The sequence below is a fragment of the Protopterus annectens genome, chromosome 1.part2 (assembly GCF_019279795.1).
Source record: "Protopterus annectens isolate FY-2018-M chromosome 1.part2, PAN1.0, whole genome shotgun sequence".
NCBI lineage: Eukaryota > Metazoa > Chordata > Ceratodontiformes > Protopteridae > Protopterus > Protopterus annectens.
This window is the reverse complement of record NC_056727.1, coordinates 1209719188-1209740076: the sequence shown is the minus strand read 5'-3', so window position 1 is coordinate 1209740076 and position 20889 is coordinate 1209719188. Positions and strand designations below refer to the sequence as shown.

Genomic DNA, 20889 nt, shown 5'->3' with positions numbered 1-20889 from the left:
CGATTTTAGCACCCCTGTAATCACTCTATACAACATTTATGGGTACATTACTTTAGTTTGCCCATCTTGCTGGCTGATTAACATAGAATAATGGGATATAGGTCAGTCACTTTTACATTTCTAAGCTGAAAGCATCAGGATAAGCATCCAGTTGTCTGCCTCCAACTAACATCTCTTCCTTTTACAAATTCTTACAGCGATCCTTGTATTGGAGAACTTAACTATGAGTAGCCAGATACTATAATGCATTTTTACTGAAATTGTGTTGACTTGTCTGTTGCTTGGGCATGAGAAAACTGTTTGTTTCACAATTGTGCTTTATCTGAATGATTTTTTTTTTACAGTGGTGTAGAATTTCAAAAACTTAACTTTCTTCTTTTTCATATCTTTGTTTCAGGCCAAAGATTCCTGTAACTTTGAACATGAGGATGGTCATGCCGTCATGGTTAGTACTTTCTGCTAAGAAATGTGTTGCACTTTGGATATTGGTAACAACACACAAACAATTTCAACATCATTTGGAATTTTAGTTAACTTGTTAAAGATCAGTAATCACAGTAATTTGAATACAACATGCAACACAAGTGGGTTTAAAGTACAGTGACTGTGTGATGAATCAGTTACTTTCCACATGACACATCTTTCATGCCAAATAGCATATGACTTAGTTCGTACATTTAATGTTTCCTGAGTAACATTTTGTAGGAATCACCAGTTACTTCAAAGGTGACTTTTTTAAAGTTTTGTCTTTTGCACCCCCCATGTGGAAGCTTTGCTCTTACACCCTCTATTTCTGTACATACTGGTGTCAGGATTGTTCCTTCTCAGGGGAAGGGACAAAAGCAGAACTGCAAAAAAGCTAACTTTCAACACAGATCACAATTGTATGTATGTGCCCAGTGTACAGCCACACAACTGTACATTTAAATAAATACAGCAAGTGGTGATATGAAATGAGTCATTGCCCATGGGCTATCTTCAAAGAACATTCTAGAAATTATTACCAACTAGATGGGCTGTGTGCATGTAAAACTACTTAGCAGGAAGTGGGATAGTAGCAAGGGTAACTTTTTGAGTCTTGAGTCATGCGTTCTTTGTTTAATTAACTTCACAAGGAATGCTGCTATGTGGCATGCTATCATACTAGCTGTGGAGAAGATATAGATGTGTATTCTACTCATAACCGCTAACTCTGCAAATGAGAAGGTAGTGTGCTGTTTTCATGGCAATCCATTAGTAGTCTAAGTTTTGGGCTTGGTCATGTTTCATTAACAATTCTGTTCCCCCTTAAATAAGGCAGTGCAAGGCCATTGCAGTGATATGGCTTGGCCCGGTGTATGCTCTCTATATAACCTGCATTAGCAGCCACTCATTTCTGTTTGTCTCACTGGTGGAAAGTTATTGAACATAAGACTCCAATTTTGTGTTTGTGAGTTATCCATTGATCAATCCTGGTCTTCATTTAGTCATTTCACAACTATGTCACTGCACTCTATATCCTGTAGACTGCTAAGACCCTGTCTCTAGCATACAGGGCATCTTCTGACCCATTACTGACGAATTTACTACACATCAGAAATGCGTTGTCTAGGGATCTAAACCTCTTCCGTCAACAGAACAGTTTGGAGGGACAGGTATCTCGGAGGATGCTGCTGCTACTGTGGAACAGACTCCCCATCCACATAAAGTCACGTTCATCCCTATCCATATTCAAGCGCAATTTAGATCTATGGAAGGGAAACAGAAAATTTACCATAGGACTGCCTCTGTACCACTAATGGAAAGAGACCGCTCCTAAATGCCTTTTACCCATGCATGGGTCCCCTCAAATCATGTATGGTATGATCCCATTTGTTCTCATTAAGGGTAATATAGCAATAACCCACTCCTGGGTGTGGGTAATGCTGGATTTACCCACGGTTGGTGTGGTTTGGTCACGAGGGCGAAGCCCGAGTGGCCAAACAAAGACAACCGTGGGTAAGTCCAGCATTACCCACACCCAGAAGTGGGTTATTGCTCTTATACAATGACATTATTTAAGAAAAAAAATAATTACTTTTCTTAAATAATGACATTGTATAATGCCTCCTTGCTCCCCTTCCGCAGCTGTCTGGTATTCTGCGACAGTTCTAATGTACTGCGCATGCGTATGCTTACGCAGTACATCAGAGCTGTGGGCAAAAGCAATGGAGAAAGCAAGATCTCCGTTGCTTTTTAAAGTGTCTCGCTTTGTTAAATGGGTTTAACATAGTGAGACAGCTTTAAAAAAAGCAACAGAGATGCTCCGTTGCTTTTTTTTAAAGCTGTCCCGCTATGTTAAACTCGTTTAATATAGCGAGGCAGGTTGTAAAAAGCAATGGAGATCTTGCGTTCTCCGTTGCTGTAAAAAAAAAAAAAAAAAAAAAGAGTTATACTAATGGAAAAAGTCCGGGCGACCAGACCTTTTTCCATTACTATAACTCTGATTTACAACATGCACGCTGACCAGTCAGAGTGCATATTTTGGAATATTAATGGGAGGTCGTTGTATAATATATAATCTACTGTGAGATGGGCAAGACCATGGGATTTGTTATTTCAAGCAAAAAAGGTAAATTGGTTAGCCCAAAATGGACTGCAAGGGCAGCTAGCGTAGTACTTTGCTATGAACCTATAAAGAAAACTTGTTTCAGTAATGATCCTAAACTCTGTTATAGACCACTTGCAGATTTTAAGAATATTGCTAGAGTGATTTTTCCCATAAGTATCTGTTAATAAATGTCATTGATGTCCTTCATGGATGCATCTGCAGTCATAACAAATGGGTTGTCCTGTCGTCAGGCAGCCCTTCGGTCGGCCGGATTCCAAAGTCTGGGTCCGGCTTCGGCTGATGTCGCACTTCACCCGACGTCATCTCTGCTGGTCTTCAGGTATAAAGGCATCAGCCGACGCCATTTTCCTCAGTCTTTCTTGCCGCGTGGCTCAAGCAGAAGCTGTTCGCAAGTGCCGGTCGGTCAGATCCAGAGATTACTACTACCGAATACTACTTCGAAGACTTCTAAAAAGCTAAGTACCCCATTGGGGACTCTTTCTTGCCTCAGCCGATGTCAGAAAAAGTCAATAACTGTTTAACTTGTGGGAAACAAATACCTCATAAAGATTTCCACTCTTACTGTCTGCCTTGCTTAGGCCCAGACCACGACGTAGCAGCCTGTTCGGCCTGTGCTTCCTTCAACCGACGAATGCTTAGACGTCGGTCGGAGTTTGCTGAACAGTTTTTCGGCTCAGATTTTGCGTGCATTATGCCGTCGGATCCTCAGACTACCCAAATTGTTAAAAACGCAAAGAAAAGACCGACACTCGCGGTCCGCGGTTTCGCCGAAACCACGGTTAAGCAAGTCGAGTGTCTCGGTTTCGCCGAAACCGAAAACTGGTCAATCTTCAGCCGAATCCATGACTACTACTGAGGCTCCTGCTACCTTACCTGAATCGGCCTCAGAAATTTTGCCTACAACTGTGGTTCCTAGTGATTTATCAGACACCATCCCTTTGGATGTCTCTACCCCAGCACGTGGTGCTGCTAGGCCTCCTGCAGCCATGTCTATTAAGGCCTTTGCCAGGGCTAAAGCAGCCAAATCTGCTAAATCAGTGCCTGTTAAACCCCCTCACACAGGCCCACTTCTAGTTCACAAATGCTTACTCTGGCAGAAGATTTAATATCCTTAATTAGGGGATCCCAATCTCACCCAGACAGGGCCTCTCAGCCCCCAGAAAAGAGACCTAGAGCAGAGCCCCGAGCCAGTGTCCTCTGATGATTCTGCGGATGACTCAGACATTACAGACCAGCCAGAGGCTCCTTTTCTACTTATGAAGATTCCGATGCTGAAGAATCCATTCCAGCTGCCTCTCCACCAGAGGAATTTTCCTTTGGGGAAACCTTACATGCCATGAGAGAACAATTCCAATGGCAGGGACAAGATTTCTCAGATTCAAGAAAAGGCTTAGGACTTTTCTGCACTTACCACAACATAGGCCCTTAGCTATACCTCCTGTTCTGCCTGTTGTGGATGATGCATTTAATGATGTCTGCACTGCTCCTGATTCTTTACCTCCAGCCCCTGCCAAACCAGATAGATTTTACAGGGTGCCAGACACTCATCACCACCTATACAAGGCCCCACTTGCAGACCCCAAACTATATCCCAGGGGCCTAAGGCAGTAGCCTCGACCACAGCTAAAACCCTATTCCTTCTGAAAGGGAATCCAGGTCCTTAGAGATGGGGAAAAAGTTTACACCTCTGCTACTCTCTCAGCTAGAGCTTTAAACTGTCAGTTTCACATGATCCAATACCAAGAGTTTATGCTTGATCAGTTAACTAAAAACTGTCCTCTGATGAATCTTTAGATAAGAAATATGTATTAGAAATGGTGAATAACATCCAACAGGTTAGTAACCATTCCTTAAAATGTGGCTATGATGCACTGGAGGCTTCATTTAGATCAGCCATGACTGGCACAGTGATAAGAAGGCATGCATGGTTGAAAGAACAGGTCTTACCGGATCATGTTAAAGCAAAGCTATTAGATGCTCCTATGGATAAGGCCATTCTATTTGGTACACCTGCCCAGCAGGTAATGAAGAAAATGGAAGAAAAGGCAAAATCTGTACAAACAGTTAAAGATTTCTTACAGGTTCAGCCCCCAAGGTTTAGCAGGAACTGGCCTGCCAAAAATTGGTCCTTTCCTGACTCCACAAAATCCCAAAGGGGCAAAAATAGACGCTCTAGAGGCAGAAATCAATCCAGAGGAGGTGCCTACAGAGGACGACAGTGGCAAGGCAATAACCGAGGCATAGACACAACCACTGCCACTGCAACAGGACAATCACAGTGACTTGGCTCTGACTCCGCCTACCAGGGAGCAAATAGCAGCACCATTAGGTGGAAAGTTAGCCTTATTTTCGAAAAAATGGGCACTATATCACAAAAGACAAGTGGATTTTGCAAACCATAGACCAAGGCTACCGGTTCCACTTCCACACCTTACCAGTAAAAAGAGGAATGCCAAACCTGCCTCCAAATCAAAAAATAGAAGCTCTGCAGCAGATAGCGGAATTAACAAAGATGAGAGCTGTGGAAAGAGTACCAATAACAGAACAGGGCAAAGGATTCTACTCCAGACTCTTCCTAGTGCCAAGAAAAGAGAAAAGTTGGAGACCTATTCTCGACCTGTCCATCTTAAACACATACATCATTGTCCCAAAATTCAAAATGCTGACCCTACAGCAACTTCTTCCCATGCTGGGCAAGGAGTGTTGGCTGGTAACTCTAGATCTCAAGGAGGCATACCTGCACGCCCCATTCGACCAAATTGCAGAAGATACCTCAGATTTCTTGCAGGATCAGAGCATTATCAATTCTCAGCATTGCCCTTTGGCTTTTCTACTGTGCCCAGAGTATTCACAAAATGCCTGGCATCAGTAATCGCTCACTGCAGAGTACAGGAAATCCAAATTTATCCATACCTGGACGACTGCCTGTTACAAGCGGACAACAAAAGCAAGCTGACAACAGATTTACAAAGGGTCATTTACTTGCTACAAGCCCTGGGATACACAGTCAATTTACAAAAGTCAAGGCTGATACCATCCCAAACAAGAACATTCTTGGACGCGGAATTGGACACAGTAAAACAAATGGCATTCCTAACTGCAGAAAAACAAAAGAGCTCCCTCTTTACTTCTTGGCATTAACAAAGCAGAATAAACTAACAGCAAGAAAAGTTCTGCAGGCCTTGGGCTTCATGGCATCATGCATAATCTTGGTCCCACATGCCAGACTGCATATGAGAAAGCTACAGTGGTACCTAAAGAATTTATGGTCTCAACACAGGCACAGCTTAGAAACAGAAATACCACTAATCCCATGCCTAAAACAGGAGTTCCTATGGTGGGCTCAAGCATGCCAGTCAAACCCAGGCTTACCCTTCCACAACTTTCGAGCAAGCCAAACCATCACAACGGACGCCTCAGACCTAGGATGGGGGGGCGCACATGCTGGACAAATGCATAAGGATTGTGGACTCAGGACCAGCTGCACCTGCACATAAACCAAAAAGAAATGCTGGCAGTAAAACTGGCAACCCAAAAATTCAGACCATTCCTCAAAGAAGGCCATTTGATGATAAGGACAGACAACACCACAGTCATGTGGTACATCAACAAACAGGGAGGCACTCATTCATACCCCCTATGCAGAATGACTTTGGACCTTTGGAATCTGGCTCTCAGCTACAACATCCAGTTACAGGCAATATTTGTACCGGGAAAAGAGAACACCCTAGCAGACATGTTAAGCAGAACCACCTTGGATGCTCACGAATGGATGCTACACCTGGACATCTTCAAGGCCATCACAAAGAAATGGGGAATGCCACAAATAGATCTATTCGCTTCCCCACTCAATCACCAGCTCAAAAAATTCTGCACAAGGACATTCCACCCACTTGCATGGAAGGTGGACTCTCTATCCTTCAGCTGGAAAGGCCTGACAGCATATGCATTTCCACCTCTTCCCTTGATGCACAAGGTACTACTGAAAATCAAAGTGGAACGTCCAAGGATAATCCTGATAGCTCCGAACTGGCCAAGACAACACTGGTACCCATTGCTGAGGAGCATGTCTCGGGAGAAAATGTGGTCAATACCCCTGATGCCTTTGATGTTAACTCAGAACAACTACAACATCATGCATCCAAACCTAAAACCCTTGCAACTGACTGCCTGGAACATCACATAGCAGCAACTAACCCAGACCTTTCCCAAAGGGTTAAAGACATTATCCTTGAAGCCCGCAGACCTTCAACAAGAAGGAACTATGCAGGAAAATGGAAAAGGTTTGTCATTTGGAGTACTGAAAGAGGAAAAGATGTCGAACATAGATATTGCTAACATTCTGGAGTACTTGGCAGAGCTTCTACATACAGGCCTGTCCTATTCCTCCATCAAGATACATGCATCAGCTATTTCAGCAGAATACAGCTTTGATCCACCTGTCTTTTCACATCCTCTACTCAGGCAGTTCCTCAGAGGGATCAAGAATGTAAAACCTCCTAGGAAACCACCATTACCAGCATGGGACTTGAACCTTGTGCTAGAAAAGTTGACACTCCCTCCGTTTGAACCAGCAGCAACAGCAGATCTACAACACCTGTCATGGAAAACTGCTTTCCTACTGGCAATTACCTCAGCAAGGAGGGTTTGAACTACAGGCCTTAATGGCAGTGCAACCCTTCCTAATCTTCCATCAAGATAGGGTGTCCATGAGAACTAATCCTACATTTATGCCTAAGGTGGTATCCAGAGTGTCTTTAAACCAGGCAATCCACCTACCTACCTTCTTTCCCAATCCACAAAACAGAGGGAAAGAATGCTGCATACCTTGGATGTACATAGACAGTTACGCTACTACCTGGACAGAACCAAAAGTAACAGAAAACTGACCAGCTTTTTGTAGCCTATGCAACAGGAAGGGAAGGAAAAGCAATTTCCAAACAGACAATCTCCAAATGGATAGGAAATTGCATAAGATTCTGTTACTCCTACCATGGAAAACCAATTCCACAGAACATAAGACCTCATTCTACAAGGGCTACAGCCACTACCACAGCTTTCTTACGAGGAGTGGCAACCAAGGACATTATTGAGGCGGCTACTTGGACCTCCGTGCATACATTTGCCAAGCATTATAATTTACCTCTATACTCTAGATCCCGAGCAGGGTTTGCCACTGCTGTACTGCAAGGGATCCTAACTACACCATAATTTTTCTTCCTCCTCCCTAGTTTGGCTATGGTATTCTACCCATTTGTTATGACTGCAGATGCATCCATGAAGGACATAGTACAGTTTTGTACCTACCATAAATGTAGATGTCCGAACTGGATAGCATCTGCAGTCAGGATTACCCTCCCTCCTTCCCTCTGTGGTACTCCTAGGGTATTTACCCTCCTAATAGCTAGCTGGGGAGTCTCTTATGGTGTATTTGTTTGTATATATGTACATACATGCTTATTTTTGTGTTTGCCTTCTACTTTTTTGGAAACATTGGCATTTATCCAAAATTTAGCCTTCCAAGAGGGCAACTGGCATCTGGGGCAAGAAACACTGAGGAAAATGGCGCCGCTGATGCCTTTATACCCAAGACCAGCAGAGATGACGTCGGGTGAAGTGTGACATCAGCGGCCCGGACCCAGACTTTGGAATCCGGCCGACCGAAGGGCTGCCTGACGACAGGACAACCCATTTGTTATGACTGCAGATGCTATCCAGTTCGGACATCTACATTTATGGTAGGTACAAAACTGTACTTTATAGGCAAAGTGCACCAAAATCTTTTCAGAGTACTTATTCTGCTTAGGTTCTTTTTATAGTATTGATAGTTCACACTTTGAAAGTTTTAATACACTTATTGAAATTAGACATTTGGAGGTAATATTTCTTTCGCAGAAGAAAATTTCAGAGCTACAGAAAACTGATGGACTAAATCTCTAATGTGGAGCAACCTTGTTTGCTGGTTCTCTGTTAGGTATTTCATGTCAAGTAGTCAGAGTTGGGCAATGTTTTTAGGAAAGACCTTCATCTGTTAATAATCATTCACCCATACTGGCACGCAGTGGTTTTATAAGCATGCATACTTAGCACTTGGCATTGATGTTCTTCATTCCACATTGCTGCAGTCCTAACTATTGGGTAGTCCGCTGTCCAGTCGGCCCGAATACCAAAGTATATGGCTGACGTCGGTCAGGGCGCATTAGACTGACGTCAGTACGTCAGGGTACTAATGCGCATGACCGACGTCATATCCTCAGTCTTTTTTGCCGCATGGTCCGATGCAGAAGCAATTTTGCGAGTGCAGGTTGGCGTTCTGAAAGTTTCTGAAGTCAGAGTTTCAGACCGAATCAAAGTTGGCTAAGTACCCCGTTGGGGAATATTTTGGTTTTTTCTTGCCTCAGTATTTAACCGGATGTCAGAAAAAGTGAATAACTGTATTTCTTGTGGGAAACAGATACCTCATAGGGATTACCATACTTTGTGTATACCTTGTTTAGGGCCTGAGCACGACGTTGTTGGATGCCGCTCTTGTGCTAGATTTAACAAACGCACTATTAAGAGAAGGTTAGACTGTGCTAGGTTAGTTTTTGGGAAGCGTTGTAATTATAAAATGCCGCCGAGGCTCCGGCGCCGCCAAAAAGCGCAAAGACAAAGCAGCAAAGCCTAGAGTGGAAGAACCGACAGTCCCAGACGTCGGATCTTTAGAAGGCTCAGTGGAGCCGGAGGTTTTGCCAGGTGTTTCTTTGGAGTCTCAGGGAGAGACTTTACTGTTACAGGATGTATCCTCGCAGGAAGTAGGCCAGGCTGAGGGGGCTTCTCAGGTGGCTGTTCTTCCCTCTCTTCCTAAGGTGGTTAGAGCCTCCCCTTCTGTTTCCAAGGCTTCTTTGAGAGGCAGGCCAAGTTTAACTTCAGTGGGGGTTTCTCCTAGTGCTTCAGGGTCTTTGCCTAAGAAACATATGCTTAAAATGGCAGAGGATTTGATTACTATGATTAGAGGTTCTATGCCCCTCCTGATAAGAGGCCTAGGGTGGAACCTGAGTTTGAGAGTTTTGAGCAATGTTCGAGGCTTCTGAGTCTTCGGCTGAAGACTTGCAGGAGTATCCTCCTTATTCTGATTCTGATGTGGATGATTCTACTCCTTCAGCTTCTCCTCCTGAGGATTTTTCATTTTCAGAGACTCTGCATTCCATGAGGGAGCATTTTAAATGGGAAGGTCAAGATTTCTCTGATTCCAGGAAGAGGCTTAGGGAATTCTTGTTTTACCCCAGCATAGGCCTTTAGCTATACCTCCTGTTCTGAATGTGGTGGAAGATGTTTTGCAGAGGCTTCCCTCAATCCTGATTCTTTGCCTCCTGCCCCAGTTAAACCGGATAGGTACTATAGGGTGCCTGAAGCTCATAAGTATCTTTTAAGAGTCCTAGGGCAGACCCGAAACTGTCTCTCAGGGGCCTAAAGGTGTGAAGGCCTCTGTTGTTAAAAATCCTGTTCCTCCTGATAAAGAGGCAAGGGCTTTGGATAGATGGGGAAAGAAAGTGTATACTTCTTCCACTTTAGCCATGAGGGCGTTGAATTGTCAGTTTCACATGTTAAAATATCAGAATTATCTCCTTTCACAATTGAAATCTAAGGTGGATGCTCTGGCAGAAGGTATTGAGTGTAAAGAGTTGCAGGATTTAGTTCATGTGTCTGAACAGGTGGGTAAACATTCCTTGCAATGTGGTTTTGATGCTGTGCTGGCCTCCTCGAGGGTGGCTGCCACTGGTTCTGTTCTTCGTAGGCATGCCTGGTTGAGCGATCAGAATTTAGCTGAGCATGTTAAAACAAGGATTTTGGATGCTCCTTTGCAGTCTGATGTGTTGTTTGGTTCGCCTGTGGAAGCAGTCTTAAAGAAAATGGAGGACAAGGCTAAGTCTATGCAAACTGTTAAGGATTTTTTGCAGGTGCAGCCTCCGAAGTTTAGTAGAAATTGGCCTACTAAGGGATGGACTTATCCTGCTTATGATTCCCAGTCTAGGGGTAGGTCTAGACGTGGTAGGGGCAGAGCTCAAGGTTCTTTTAGGCCTAGGACAGGGAGTTCCCCTGCTCAGACTTCTGGTGAGGGCAGGGGTCAGTCCTTTCGTAAGCAGACCCAATGACCTGCCTTTTCAGCTGCCAGTACATTCTCGCCTGGCAGCACCTTTGGGAGGAAGGCTGTCTCTTTTCAAAGAAAATTGGGATTTAATTACCCAAGACAGATGGGTTCTGGATATCATTCACCACGGTTACAGGTTTTATTTCCATACCATGCCTCCTTTCAAAGGCATGCCAGACATTCCTCCTCTACAAAGACAAGAGGCTCACAAGCAAATTTCTCTGTTGCTCCACATAGGGGCCATTCAGCCAGTTCCTGTGCCAGAAAGGGGCCTAGGATTTTATTCTCGCCTGTTCCTAGTACCAAGAAGGGGAACACGTGGAGGCCAATTTTGGATTTATCTATCCTCAACACTTATCTGGACATTCCCAAGTTCAAAATGTTGACGTTACAACAGCTTTTACCTCTGCTGGGCAAGGATCACTGGATGGTAACTTTAGATCTCAAGGAAGCTTACCTTCGTGTGCCTATAAGACTAAGTTGCAGGAAGTATCTGCGTATTCGAGCTGGAAATCCTCATTATCAGTTCTCTGCATTGCCCTTTGGCTTATCCACTGCCAGAGTATTCACAAAGGTTCTGGCTCCAGTGATAGCTTACTTCAGGCTAAAAGGAATTCAAATCTATCCTTACTTGGACGACTGCCTGATTCTAGCTCAAGAAAAGGAAGACCTTCTACAGCATTTGGATTATGTCATAGCAGTGCTAAGATGCCTAGGGTATTCTGTGAACGAAATAAAGTCCAGTCTAGTACCCTCTCAAGACATGTGCTTTCTGGGTGTGAGACTGAATACAGCAGCCCAGATGGCCTTTTTAACCCCGGACAAACAAAAGAATCTTTCCAGTTACTTCCATCAACTATCTCTTCAGTCCGGGCTGACTGCAAGGACAGTCCTTCAAGCCTTAGGGTTCATGGCATCTTGTATTCTGGTGCTTCCCAATGCCAAACTGCATATGAGGAAGCTGCAATGGTATCTCAAAATGTATGGACACAGCACTGCCAGGATTTGGACACTGTCATTCAAATAATACCTTGCATTCAAAAGGAATTTTTGTGGTGGGCTCAGGAATGTCACCTAAACAAGGGACTCTCTGTGACCCGGCCAGAGGCGAGTCAGATTCTAACGACAGATGCCTCAGACATTGCTTGGGAGGTCATCTAAATGGAAAGTGGATACAAGACAAGTGGCCTGCCAGACTACAGCATCTACATATCAACATGAAAGAGATGTTAGCAGTCCAGTTTGCATTAATGGCTTTCAAGGAGTTACTTCTTCCAGGGCAGGTGTTGATTCTAACAGACAACACAACTGTCATGTGGTACATCAACAAACAAGGGGAACACATTCTTACCCATTGTGCAGGCAAGCAATGATTTTATGGGAGACTGCGCTCAGCTTGCAACTAACTCTTCAGGCAAGGTTTCTGCCGAGCACAGAACTCCTTAGCAGATGTGTTAAGCAGACAAATCATGGATCCCCACGAGTGGAAACTGGATCTTCATGTATTTCAAAAATTGACAGTGTCATGGGGAACTCCAGACATAGATCTGTTCGCTTCTCCACTAAACCACCAGCTACCAAAGTTTTGCACAAAGAGGTTTCATCACACAGCTTGGAAAGTGGATGCTCTTTCTTTCAGTTGGAAAAATCTTCATGTGTATGCTTTTCCACCTCTGCCTCTTCTCCCAAAGGTGCTTCTAAAGGTCAGACAAGACAAGCCAAGGATGATTTTAATAGCTCCAGATTGGCCTCGCAGCACTGGTACCCATTACTGAGGAGTCTGGTAAGGAAGCCTCCATGGCCTTTACCCTTGATTCCACACCTGTTGTCTCAGAGGGACGGTCACCTGCTCAATGTCAAGCTTCAATCTCTTCATCTAACAGCCTGGCATATTCTGTTTTGAAAGACAGCAGGTCTCAACTTCCTCAACAAGTTTTAAATGTGATTATGGAAGCCAGAAGACCTAGTACAAGGAAAGTGTACGCAGAAAAATGGAAGAGATTTTTATTTTGGAGTGCAGCAAACAATTTGGAGATTTCTGAGCCTAATTTGAGTGTGGCTCTTCAATATCTTACTGAGTTATTGGACAAAGGTTTGTCTTTCTCTTCCATTAAGATTCATGCTGCAGCAATTTCAGCTCACTATGATTGTGACCCACCATTGTTTTCGCATCCTTTGTTCAAGCAATTTCTTAGAGGGGCAAAGAATATAAGACCCCAATGAGCTCCTACTCCTGCTTGGGATCTCAATTTTGTGTTGGAGAAACTTACTCTACAACCTTTGAGCCTCTTGCTACTGCTGATTTGAAATATTTGTCATGGAAGACTGCTTTTTGTTGGCCATTACTTCTGCAAGAAGGGTTTCTGAGTTGCAGGCCCTTATGGCGGTAGAGCCTTTTGATTTTTCATAAGGATAGGGTATCTTTACGTACTAATCCTTCCTTTATGCCTAAGGTGGTTTCTAGTGTGGCTTTAAACCAAACTATTCATTTGCCTACTTTTTATGCAGATCCCCAAAATAAAGGGGAAAAGATTTTGCACACTTTAGATGTACACAGGCAATTGCGTTATTATTTGAGCAGGACTAAGGATTTTAGGCAGTCTCAGCAGTTGTTTGTTTCTTTTGATTTGGGTTCGCAGGGCAAGCCTGTGTCAAAACAAACTATTTCTAGGTGGATTGGGTTTTGCATTGCATTTTGTTATTCCCATCATGGCAAGGAGATTCCAGCTGGAATTAGGCCTCATTCCACTAGGGCTACTGCCACTTCTACAGCATTTCTAAGGGGGGTGGCCACTAAGGATATTTTGGAGGCAGCTACTTGGAGTTCAGTGCATACTTTCTTCAAGCATTATCACCTTCCTCTCTACTCTAAGTCTAGGGCTGGTTTTGCCACAGCTATTTTGCAAGGCATGTTGTCAGTTCCTGCTTCCTTATGATTTGCCAGCCTCCCTTACCTCTGCTTTGGGATTCTACCCAATAGTTAGGACTGCAGCAATGTGGAATGAAGAACATAGTACAGTTTTGTACCTACCATAAATGTAGATGTTCGAGGATCCACATTGCTGCAGTCCAATTTACCCTCCCTCCTTCCCCTCTGTGTTTAAGGGTGGTTGTGTAGGTGAGGTTATATTCTGGTAATTTTGTATATCTTGTACATATTTTTGGTGCAGGTATGTTTGGAATTTTTGGTTTTGGCCTTAGCTTTTCAGGGTCTTCTGACATCTGGGGCAAGAAAAGACTGAGGATATGACGTCGGTCATGCGCATTAGTACCCTGACGTACTGACGTCAGTCTAATGCGCCCTGACCGACGTCAGCCATATACTTTGGTATTCGGGCCGACTGGACAGCGGACTACCCAATAGTTAGGACTGCAGCAATGTGGATCCTCGAACATCTACATTTATGGTAGGTACAAAACTGTACTTTTTCTGCTAGCACAATTTGGATCTCACAACCTGGTTACCTGCTGGCCTTCAGATTGCCAGCCAATGACCACACTGTCACTAAATGTGTTGTTTTGGGGAAGAGCAAAAGACGGACATCGGACATGACTTTTGTAGTAAACATGCAGTAAAAATGTGAAATGTAGTTGCACTAAGTTGAGTTGAATATATTAATTTTCAGGAAAAAATGTAAAAGCCATGCAAAGTGTGTAATTGGTGTTTCAGTAAGTCCTGCAGCATGTAAAATGAGTACGTTGTATACAGCTGTAAAAGAATCATTCATATGTATCTTGTAAATTGTAATGAGCATTTTTGAAACTAAAACTATTTCAGAGTCGGTCATACACAGACACATAGCAGAGCTTGGAATTTTTCCCCAAGTCTGCCAGTCCCTTTCAAAAGTTGTTACCCATAAATGGTTTGTAGATTCCTATAAAGCTGAGAGGCTCTGCAAACAGGACGTTTACATTTGAAGTCTAAACCAAATAGGAAATATGGAATCTGGGATTCTAATGTAGCTGTTGAGCAGCAATTAGACTTTGCCATCAAGGGAATGCAGTAGGTTTCTTGAACTGAGATCTCAGGTCTGGAATTGTATTGCCTGTGAGTTTTCTACAACAACTAAATGCTGTTAAATCATGAATAAGTGCATTTCTGTAACCTTCCGACAATGGTAGGATCAGGACCAAATAAGTTATAGCAAGCATTTTTCTAATTGCCATGTGTTTTAATCTCTTTGCTTTGTTTCATTGTGTACATGTATAGTTGCTGTGTATGTTTAACTTTCAAAGTGCATTGATTAAATTTTTTCAAGCTAGTGAATTTATTATTCAGGTTCAGAAGTTTGTGTCTAGTGGTTTATTTATTCATCAGTTTAAGGGTATGTGGGTAGAATTGATGACTTGAACTGCTAGTATCCACCTTTTGAAGAGTGATTGATGTTCTTTGTGTTTCACTGTTGCAGTCATCACACTTGGGTTATCTGCCTGCAGGTAGCCCTCAGTCGGCCCATGTACCAGAGACTTAGTATTTCTGCTTCGGTTGCTGTCACTCCAGGACTGACGTCAGGTCGTTGGGGGTATAAAAACAGGCAGCTGATGCCATTACATCAGTCTTTCTTGCTGAGGATACTGAAGCAGATGTTCTTCGTGTGTCACTGTTGCAGTTATCACTTTTGGGTTATCTGTTTGCAGTAGCCCTCAGTCGGCCAGATTAACAAAGTCTTGGGTCCTGCGTTGGTTGCTGTCCCTTCTTCCATGACGTCAGGTCGTCTGGTATAAAACATGCAGCTGATGCCTTTACACCAGTGATGATGTTCATCGTGTTACACTGCTGCAGTCATTACACTTGGGTTATTCTGCCATTCGGCGGTCCCGCAGTCGGCCAGAGTTCCAAAGTCTTGGTCCGGTGTCTGTTGCTGTCACCTCCTCCCTGACATCAGTGCGACAGGGGTATATAAGATGCAGCCGACGCCATTTTCTTCAGTCTTTCTTGCCGCGCGGTACCCGAAGTAAAAGCAGTTCGCAAGTGCCGGTCGGCCATCTCCTGAGATTTTCATTCCGAATCCAGAACCGAAGTCTTCTACAAAGCTAAGTACTCCGTTGGGGAAACTTTTTTTCTTGCCTCAGACCGATGTCAGTAAAAGTTAATAACTGTATTTCTTGTGGGAAGCAAATACCTCATAAGGATTTCCATTCCTATTGTATCCCATGCCTAGCCCCTGACCACGACATTACTGGTTGTCGGTTTTGTGCTAGGTTTAACAAGCGCACTGTTAAACGTCTGTTTGATTTTGCCCGACATTATTTTGGTAGAAAATTCAATTATAACATGCCGTCGGAACTTCCGACGACCGGAATACACAAAAAAGCACAAAGACAAGGATAGGCATCCGAGGCCCAAAACTGACGACGAAGCCTCTTCTAGGCCAGTCACCGGTTCCCCGGTTTTCAGCGAGGCACCTTCGCAGCCCCTGACAACCGCTTCTGTAGAACCACAAGCCGCCTCTGACTCCCACGTGGAGATGGCTGGGCCTTCGGACACACAAGCTCTTCAGCCTACCGAGACCAACCTTTCACAGGGATCCGGAGTAGCTGAGCAACCCACAGCTGGGGTGTCTTCAGCTCTACTCAGTTAAGCATTAAACCCTCAGCTAAGTCTAAGCCTCCTTTAACGTCAAAGAAACAAATACGGCATTCTCCAGGACAGGCCTCCATACCTAAGAAACAAATGCTCAAAATGGCCGAAGACCTAATTACTCTGATCAGGGGGTCCCATCCTCCTCCTGATAAAAGGCCTAAGACAGGATGTAGACTATGGCTCATCCAACCAGGTGTCCATCTCTTCTGATTCATCCTCAGACCTAGGATACTCTTTACCCCCTTATGACGATTCTGATGCTGAGGAATCAATTCCATCAGCCTTACCGCCTGAGGACTACTCCTTTGGGGAAACCGTACATACCATGAGGGAGCATTTCCACTGGGAAGGCCAGGATTACTCAGAATCCAAGGAAAGGCTCAGACTTCCTTTTATTACCTCAACACAGACCCCTTGCTATTTCGCCATTGTTAGATATTGTGGATGATGTGTATACTGAATCCAGCTTAAATCCTGATTCCTTACCTCCAGCCCCTGTTAAACCTGACAGATACTACATAGTCCCTGACTCACATAAATTTCTGTATAAAAGCCCTGTCGCTGACACTGAAACTATTTCTCAGGGACCCAAAGGAGTTAAGGCCTCTTCAGCCAAGAATCCAGTTCCCTCTGACAGGGATTCCAGAGCATTAGACAGATGGGGGAAAAAAAGTATATACGTCTGCAACTTTAGCAATGAGAGCCTTAAATTGCCAGTTTCACATGCTAAAATATCAGCAATTTTTACTGTCTCAGTTAAAACAAAAAAATGCTTCCAGAATCAGATCCTCCTAATTTTAAAGAAATGCAGGCTTTATTGCATGCAGCTGAACAAGTGGGAAAGCATACTTTGCAATGTGGTTTTGATTCTCTAGAGGCCTCCTGCAGAGCAGCAGTTACAGGCTCTGTCATTAGAAGACATGCTTGGTTAAAAGAACATACGTTACCAGATCATGTTAAAGCAAAATTATTGGATGCACCTTTGCAGCAGGATGTGTTATTTGGAGTTAAGGCAGAAGAGGTATTAAAGAAAATGGAGGGTAAGGCAAAATCTATGCAAACGGTGAAGGATTTCTTACAGGTTCAGCCTCCTAGATTTAGCAGAAACTGGCCAACTAAGAATTGGTCATTTCCAATTAGACAGACCTCAAAGGGGAAGATACAGACGTCCAAGAGGTAGACGTCAAAAACAAGGTCCTTACAGGCCTCGACAATGGGTTGCATCAGGCCAGAAAGAAGGGGAAGGCAGGTCACAGCCATATAAAAAGCAGCTCCAATGACTTCCCACTACAGCTGCCAAAACAAATCCTTGTTGGCAGCCCCCTTGGGAGGAAAACTGGCACTCTTCTACCACAATTGCCAAAAGATCACCGAAGACAAATTGGTACTCAACATTGTATTTCAAGGTTACAGGTTCCACTTTCACACTCTGCCAAGGTTAAAAGGAATGCCAAATCTGCCACCAAATCAATGGGAAGAGGCTCAAAAACATATTACAGCACTCATGGATATGAGAGCTATTCAAAAGGTGCCATCACAGGAGCAAGGACAAGGATTTTACTCCAGACTCTTTCTGGTACCCAGAAAGGACAAAGCCTGGAGGCCCATTCTGGATCTTTCATCTCTAAACACTTACCTGGATGTTCCGAAATTCAAAATGTTGACGTTACAGCAGCTTCTTCCCATGCTGGGCAAGAAAGCTTGGCTCGTGACTTTGGACCTCAGAGGCATACCTGCATGTCCCTATAAGACAAAACTGCAGAAGATGCCTCCGATTCATAGATGGTTCAATGCACTACCAATTCTCTGCACTGCCCTTTGGCTTATCTACTGTGCCCAGGTCTTCACAAAGTGCCTGGCACCAGTAATTGCATTTTGCAGACAGAAAGGAATTCAAATTTATCCGTACCTGGACGATTGCCTGATTCAAGCAGAGAGCAAGGACATTCTGTTAAAGCATCTGGCGTTTGTAAAAAAGTTAAGTTGCCTGGGGTACACAGTAAACGAAAAGAAATCAAAACTAGTGCCCTCACAAGAGATTATATTCCTGGGTGCCAGCTTGAACACAACGGCCCAAATGGCTTATCTCACGCCAGACAAACAAGGACAACTGACTCAATACTTTCAATTGATGGCAACAAAGACCCAGCTCACTGCAAGAAAAATTCTGCAGGCCTTGGGTTACATGGCATCCTGCATACTACTAATCCCATATGCCAGACTGCATATGAGGAAACTACAATGGTACCTAAAGAATGTATGGTCTCAACACTGCCAAAGTTTGGAAACGGTTATACCACTAATCCCTTGCCTTCAGCAGGAGTTTCAATGGTGGGCTCAAGCTTGTCACCTCAACAAGGGACAGCCTTTTACACAACCCACAGCCAGGCAAACACTGACAACAGATGCATCGGATTACGCCTGGGGAGCACACATGGCTGGCAAATGTATTCAGGGCACGTGGACCGCAGAACAAAGGCAGCTTCACATCAATCAAAAAGAGATGCTAGCTGTACAAAATGCGATTATAGCTTTCAAGGACCTGCTGCATCCAGGACAACTACTACTAAAGACAGACAACACCACAGTTATGTGGTACATAAACAAGTAAGGGGGCACTCACTCTTACCCCCTATGCAGACAAGCTCTGACCTTATGGAACACAGCTGTAAACCTTCAAGTTCATCTGTAAGTGCAATTCCTGCCAGGAGAGAAAAGCACACTGGCAGACGACTTAAGCAGAAACATCATGGATCCCCACGAATGGGAGTTGAATCCACAAATATTCAGAATGATAACACAGAAATGGTGGAGCCCGGACGTAGATCTGTTTGCTTCCCCAATAAACTGCCAGCTACAAAAATTCTGCACAAGGAGTTACCATCCACAAGCATGGAAAGTGGATGCCCTTTCATTCAGCTGGAAGAACATACAAGTATACGCTTTCCCACCACTGCCCCTCCTGCCAAAGGTACTCATAAATGCCAGGCAGGAGGAGCTAAAGATGATCCTGATTGCACCAGACTGGCCATGCCAGCACTGGTACCCAATCTTAAGGAGCTTAGCACAAGAATCACCCTGGATTTTGCCTCAAATCCCACATCTGCGGACTCAGCACAACAAACAAATACTACACAGCCAGCTAAAGACCTTAAACCTAGCTGCATGGAAGATTCCTTAGTCAAGCAAGCAGTGCCTCTCTCCAAATCTATTATGGATGTCATTCTGGAGGCCAGAAGGCCTAATACCAGGAAAGCCTGTTCGGATAAATGGAAGAGATTCTGTGCCTGAAACCAAACTCAGACTTGACCCTCTTGTCCCAAACATTCCTCAGATACTACAATACTTAACTGAGATGCTGGACAAAGGACTCTCCTTCTCATCCATCAAGATCCACGCCTCTGCCATCTCTGCTCATTACAACACTAATCCACCAATTTTCTCTAATCCTCTGTTAAAACAGCACCTCAGAGTGGCTAAAAACAGAAGACCGCCCTGTAGAGCACCTACTCCAACTTGGGACCTCAACTTTGTTTTGGAAAAGCTAACTTTACCTCCTTTTGAGCCAGCCAACACAGCAGAACTAAAATATATCTCTTGGAAAACTGCTCTGCTCCTGGCAATAACATCAGCACGAAGAGTTTCAGAATTACAGGCACTAATGGCAGTGGAACCTTTCCTCATTTTTCACCAGGACAGTGTGTCTTTACGAACTAACCCTACTTTTATGCCAAAGGTGGTATCCAGTGTAGCTCTAAACCAAACTATTCACCTGCCAACTTTTTATCCTAAACCAATTCACCTGCCAACTTTTTATCCTAAACCACAGAATAAAGGAGAGAGACTACTGCACTCTTTGGACATTCACAGGCAGTTACGCTTCTACTTGGACAAAACCAAAGCTTTCAGAAAATCTGAGCAATTATTGGTAGCATATGCTGCAGAAGCACAGGGAAAAGCCATTTCAAAACAGACGATTTCAAAACGGATAGGACATTGTATACGTTTCTGCTACACATACCATGGAAAACCTGTACCTAGCAGCATTAGATCTTACTCCACCAGGGCAACAGCCACTTCAACTGCCTACCTCAGGGGAGTACGTACGAAGGATATTATGGAAGCAGCAACTTGGAGTTCTGTACACACCTTCACCAAGCATTACCATCTGCCTCTATACTCTAAATCCAGAGCTGGCTTCGCCACTGCAGTGCTGCAGGGCCTTATAGCCACCCCAAATGCCTTATAGGACCAGCCACCCTTCCTCAGCTTTGGGATTCTACCCAAGTGTAATGACTGCAGCAGTGTAACACGATGAACATAGTACAGTTTTGTACCTACCATAAATGTAGATGTTCGAGTGTAGACACTGCTGCAGTCCAGGTTACCCTCCCTCCTTCCCCTCTTACTGGCTGGTACGTACCTGTGTCTTCTACCCTTACTGCCTATGGGGAGTATTTGCTGGTAGCTGTAAGTTGTTTTTGCTTTTCTTATGTATGTTTTATTAGCAATTAGAATTGCCTACATATTTAAAGGCACCTGACATCTGGGGCAAGAAAAACTGAACAAAATGGTGTCTGCTGC

The 20889-nt window shown here is 44.0% G+C and overlaps 1 protein-coding gene across 1 annotated transcript in view; it reads left to right on the top strand.

The window, feature by feature from the left end:
• The window catches only part of LYPLA2 (lysophospholipase 2), a 794768-nt gene that overhangs the window by 344071 nt on the left and 429808 nt on the right, over nt 1-20889 (top strand). Inside the window, exon 5 of the mRNA XM_044060067.1 lies at nt 398-445. Within this exon, the coding sequence (XP_043916002.1) occupies nt 398-445 (48 nt within the window). The remainder of the gene's footprint in view (nt 1-397; nt 446-20889) is intronic.